At 53.6% G+C, this 6,000-nt stretch overlaps 1 protein-coding gene across 1 annotated transcript in view; it reads right to left on the bottom strand.

Moving 5' to 3' along the window:
- The window catches only part of LOC144951269 (potassium channel subfamily T member 1-like), an 81,649-nt gene extending 76,001 nt beyond the window's left edge, over nucleotides 1-5,648 (bottom strand). The window contains exon 1 of the mRNA XM_078881431.1: nucleotides 5,358-5,648. Within this exon, the coding sequence (XP_078737557.1) occupies nucleotides 5,358-5,407 (50 nt within the window). The 5' untranslated portion in view covers nucleotides 5,408-5,648. The remainder of the gene's footprint in view (nucleotides 1-5,357) is intronic.
- Nucleotides 5,649-6,000: the final 352 nt, after the last annotated feature.

The following is a 6,000-nucleotide window of genomic DNA, read 5'->3' on the forward strand; positions in this document are numbered from 1 at the left end:
TTTGCCCGACGTTTTTCGCTCCCACCTGCCGGGGAGCTTCTGAAGGAATTCAGTCGCTCAAAGAAGAATTTACACCCCCACCCGCCCCCCAGAATGTGGGAGCGAAACGTCGGACATCGTGCTGGACAGAAGCATCATCAGCAGCAGCAGCAGCAGCAGCAACGCGGCCGCCAAAACCTCATCGTAATGAGATCGTAATTCCGCTAATTCTGCACAACACCGGCGCAGTTCGGACTTGCCGCTTTCGAACACAAATTCTCTGGCGGTATTTGTCGGGGGGAGGGTGGTGGGGGGGGTCCCTAGTAGGGGTCCCACAGCCCCCCCCCCCCTGTGGTGTTGTTAATATCAAGAAGAATTGAGACTGTGTTGAGCCAGGAGTCAATAATGCAGTCGTGCCGAAGTTATTAAAATCCTGAGGGTCACACGCGCGGCGCGCTTAATCCGGGACCCGTACGTTTCTCACCACAGAACTGCTCTTATCCGTCCGTGATATGTGGGGATGTGGGAATGTGGAGATGTGGTTGCGGCGGGGGTAGGGGGGATTCCAATTTTGACCAATTCCCCCAAGGGGTTATCCGCGAAATTACAGGGTGTTTCAAACAGATGGACCCAATTTCAAAGCAGTATATTTCACGATGGCAACATGTCACAATTACACAAAAAGTCACAAACGGTTTAATGAGTTATCAAGTTTTACTAACCATTTTATAAATGCTCTATGTGCCCTCCACCTGCTGTATGGACAACATCGAGACGATAGTTGAATTCGTCCCAAACGCCTCTCAAAGTGTCTTCTTCCACTGAAGTCACCGCTGCCGTGATTCTGTTTTTGAGGTCATCCAGATTAGTCGCTAATGGTGGCACACAAACACCACGGGCTTTGACGTATCCCCACAAGAGAAAGTCGCAGGGTGAGTTGATGTCTGGGGATCTTGGGGGCCAAGAGTGTAGCACCAAGTCTTGGGGTCCCGTGCGACCTCTCCAACGTTGAGGCAGCGCGTCTTGCGAGTGACTGAGTCTAGGGGCTGTTTGTGCGCTGGGAAAGGCATCTACTGGTAATCATTTGAAACTCTATGCCCCGCCCTCTCTATGCCCCGCCCTCTCCATGCCCCGCCCTCTCTATGCCCCGCCCTCTCTATGCCCCGCCCCTTTCAAGTGGTAAGAGTTTCATTCATGGGCGGTTCGTGGTTGTAGCGATTTCAAATCGGGTCCATATTTTTAAACACCCTGTACTTCACTCGATCGCTTTGGGGTAGGCGGGGGTAGAAGGGGCATCTTTGTGGATGATCACGGATAATAGGACGATGCATTAGCCGCTCAACTCCAATTATCCGAACAAAATAAATTGTCACGGCTAATTTTGAACCGTGACTTGTTGTCCCCGAGGTGCATGCTGGGAAAAAAAGAGAGGGTCGTTCAATGCCCGCGGCCAGCGGGGCATTTGTGACGCCACTCCGCTGTCAAACGATCTTGTCCGACGTTTCGCTAGCGATTACAACGGGCATCGTCAGCGGCGCTCTGTGTAATCTCTTGCGGAGCGTCGTACAGACGGGTCCAACTTTCGTTGACTTTGCAATACTCTTCATGCGGTTGTGCTGATGAACAAATGCCATCGGAATATTTGCCCACGAGGCCGCAGCCTGGTGCGTCTGGCTCTGTCGCTGGGTGGTGGAGTTGAAGAGTCAATTAAATTACCCTCTACACTACACGACGCGTGTGTGTTGAACTTCTTTCGCACCGTACATACGATCTCGCCCGAACAGAACGTAGTTGCAAATTAAATGCTCATTCTTAGCTTCACGCTGACCGAGACACCCGCTTGACTCCTGGACCTTGTAACAGTTTTATTGGTAGAGTGAAAACTGAACTAAAAACTAAACTTCATTTTATTTTACCAGTTAAGGCTCCAAACTGAGCTCCATAGCTCTTTTTCAGAAGCGACCTGACCACAAATGACAGCTCAGCAAAGTGGTGGCTTATCATCATTACGTGGACATTCATAGCACGAGACAAATCGCTCTAAACGCGTAGTGATGTTGATTCTAAATGTGGAGGGGAAAAAACCCGGAGGACCCGGGGAAACATCCACGCGACCACAGAGAGAGACACGCAAACTCCAAGTATGTAGCAGGCGTTAGGGTTGGCATCGACCCCACGACCTCCTGTATACCGCGCGAGGTAGTTAACATATCCTAGCCACCGTGATGATGATGAGAGAGAGAGACGCAAACTCCAAATATACAGCAGCAGGCGTCAGGGTTGGGATCGAACCCACGACCTCCTGTATACCGGGCGAGGTAGTTAACATTTCCTAGCCACCGTGGGGCTCTGCAACACACGGGGAGTGAATATGCAGTTATATTTATTGTTTGTAGTTTAAAATTTTAAACAAATAAATAAAATTTACCATCACTCCGGCCGGGATTTTAGGTTTCAATGCGCGCATGTCATCTCGCGTGCCATCTCGCGTGCCATCTCGCGTGTGTCGGCGTTTAGCACCACTCGTCGCGGTCATTCACACCATGAGCTCAGACAAAAATGTAATTAACAGATTAGAAAGCGCGGCTCAACTTCCCCAATACAACCACGTGGTGCTCTGATGTAACGAGCGGACCACTCCACTCAGCTACTCCAATACAACCACGCGTACTCTGGTGTAACGAGTTGACCATTCCACTCAGCTGCCCACACATTCAACTGCCGTTCTGACGAAGAAGAATGAGGAAGGAGGAGGAAGAAGAAGGAGATGGGGTTATCAGACGTAGCTCTCTGATGTCCGCTTCTGCGGGCTGTTCTGTACGGACCAGAGCGTCACTTGAGGAAGAAGAGATCTCAGAAGTAGCTCTGTGATGTCCACTTCCATGGGTTCCGTTCTCAAATCGTACCGAGGAGGAGGAGAGTGGCGCTGGGTGGTGAATCCACCCCAACTGAGAGAGGACCCCAGAGCTGAATGTTTTGTTGAACCGATTTTTTTCGTTTGAGTCCAATTCCCCTTTGTCCACAGACGATCGACCTCCGTCCCTGTCACGACTCCTCGCTTTTTGGGGGGGGAAGGGCGAGAGGGATTTTGCCGCAGCGTCTCAGGGGTTGGCCGCGGATCGGTGAGGACGCGGCCACGCTGAACCACTGCCCGTTGTCCCACGGCGCCCTGAGACATTCGTGGAAGGAACCTTACATGTAAAATATTATCGTTGTTGTTGTTATTATTGTTTAAACACGAACAGAAGAGCCCAACGAAGATGCCCCCCCCCCTTCGGCGAGAGCGCAGTGCATGCCGGGGGGCTGACGACGACTCCCAAGGGAAGGAGGTCACGCGCGGCCTGCAGGTAAGGCGCGTCCTGTCGGACTCGGGATTCTCAGACCCTGCCGCTGCTGCTGACACACAAGGCTCTCAGTGGGTTAGCCCCCCGCTATGTCTGTAGAAACTCAGTCGCGTTGACACTCCCACGACTAAGGACTGCCGGGGTCAAGGCTCTGTTCCTGCAGGGGGTGGTCGGGCTGTGAGACAGAGTAGTTCGAGTTGTATAAGTCCTGTCTTGTTGGTGAGTGGGTGAGTGAGTGACTAGGTGAGTGAGTGGGTGAATGGGAGATTGGGCGAGTGAGTGGGTGAGTGAGTGAGTGACTAGGTGAGTGAGTGGGTGAATGGGTGATTGGGCGACTGAGTGGGTGAGTGAGTGAGTGACTAGGTGAGTGAGTGGGTGAATGGGAGATTGGGCGAGTGAGTGGGTGAGTGAGTGACTAGGCGAGTGAGTGGGTGAATGGGAGATTGGGCGAGTGAGTGGGTGAGTGAGTGAGTGAGTGAGTGACTAGGCGAGTGAGTGGGTGAATGGGAGATTGGGCGAGTGAGTGGGTGAGTGAGTGACTAGGCGAGTGAGTGGGTGAATGGGTGATTGGGCGAGTGAGTGGGTGAGTGAGTGAGTGACTAGGTGAGTAAGTGGGTGAATGGGTGATTGGGCGAGTGAGTGCGTGAGTGAGTGACTAGGTGAGTGAGTGGGTGAATGGGTGATTGGGCGAGTGAGTGGGTGAGTGAGTGACTAGGCGAGTGAGTGGGTGAATGGGTGATTGGGCGAGTGAGTGGGTGAGTGACTAGGTGAGTGAGTGGGTGATTGGGCGATTGAGTGGGTGAGTGAGTGACTAGGTGAGTGAGTGGGTGATTGGGTGATTGGGCAAATGAGTGGGTGAGTGAGTGACTAGGTGAATGAGTGGGTGAATGGGTGATTGGGCGAGTGAGTGGGTGAGTGACTAGGCGAGTGAGTGACTAGGCGAGTGAGTGGGTGATTGGGTGATTGGGCGAATGAGTGGGTGAGTGAGTGACTAGGTAAATGAGTGGGTGAATGGGTGATTGGGCGAGTGAGTTGGTGAGTGACTTGGTGAGTGAGTAACTGGGTGGGTGACTGAGTGGATGAGTGAGTGGATGAGTGGATGAGTGGGTGACTAGGTGAGTGAGTGAGTGAGTGACTGGGTGAATGAGTGAGTGACTGGGTGAATGAGTGAGTGACTGGGTGGGTGAGTGGGTAAGTGACTGGGTGAGTGAGTGAGTGAGCGACTGAGTGGATGAGTGAGTGAGTGGATGAGTGGTTGAGTGATTCAGCTGTTGCCACTGCACAGCTCCCAGACTATGGAACGAGGCTCTGCGCCTTTGGCAATGAGACAATCGGAGTCGTTCGGGGCTGTTGGTTGTTTAAGTCCCGTCTTGAACATTCGCCTCTTTTAAACTGGCATTTAGCCCCATGCGCCGAGTTCTGGCCGTACACCCAGCGGGCCCCGCTTATTTCCTCGCTTTAAATTCACGGTGACGCATTGGCGGTGAGTTTCTGCGGATAAAGATCCGCCAACTTTTTACAAATTGTCATTATTATTATTGTTGTTATTGTGAGACTGGCAACGATTGCCTCTTGCGCGTGTCCACGTGGAGAGGCACGCGGCGAGACGTTGCCCGCTACTTTCACAAATCGTAGCCACCGAGCAGAGAGCATTGGCGAGGCGAGGTTGGGGATGGTGTAACCCCACCACCACCCCCCCCGTGCCTCAATAAATGCTTGACGGCAGAGAACGGAGCGCTCCGTGAGACCCACCAGACTTCGAACTCGTGACACCACAGAAAGACGGGGCAGCGGGATGAGGTAGCGAGCAGTTGCGATTTGAGGATTGGCCCAGGGTGAGGTTTGGCACAGGGAGAAAGAGAAAAAGCCAGAATCCAGGAGATAGACACCAGAGGACACAGAAATTGGCAGAGAAGACATCACCGACTTAAATCCACGTGGCCCTCCCAAAAACCACAAGACCCCCCCCCCCTCTCCATCCCACCCCCCTTCAGCCCCCCCCCCACCACCGCCCACCAAACATCTTCCTCTCACCTCTGTTCGATGTCACTGTCAAGAGACTCACTCCTTATGAGGGGCAGCATGGTCCAGAGGCGCTCATCATCACCACCATCACCATCGTGCGTCTTCGCTCGCCACCACCGCCACCACCGCCGTCGCCGTGACTGCTACCACCACCACCACCACCTCCACCACCACCAATGCTACCACCACCAATGCCACCGCCACCACCACCAATGCCACCACCACCACCAATGCCACCACCACCAACGTCGTCACCGCCACGCTCGCCGCTGGCACTTAGGCTGCCGGCGATAAATTCACTTTTTTCTGCTGCTGCTGCCCTACGAACGACCCACGGATAATTAAATTAAATATGAAAGAGGCGGGCGGGGGGAGTGGTGGGGGGTGGTCAGCCGTAATCCGACGGTGAAAAGTGGCCACGTGAGACGAGAAAACAACAACAAGACCCAACCCGGACAACCCCGACTGCGACCCACCCCTAGACAAAGGCAAAGATCCCCCGTGTAGCCTTTAACAGACTGTTGGGGCAAGTGCTGTTGGCGAGCACCGATGAAGGCCTGAACGGCGCACCAGGGTGGTGGGTGGCCAGCACCACGCCCGGCCGCCTTTGTCTCCCCAGTAGCGATGTTTACACACCGCACGAGGCACTCAT

This window comes from Lampetra fluviatilis, chromosome 61 (assembly GCF_964198595.1).
Source record: "Lampetra fluviatilis chromosome 61, kcLamFluv1.1, whole genome shotgun sequence".
Taxonomy (NCBI): Eukaryota; Metazoa; Chordata; class Hyperoartia; order Petromyzontiformes; family Petromyzontidae; genus Lampetra; species Lampetra fluviatilis.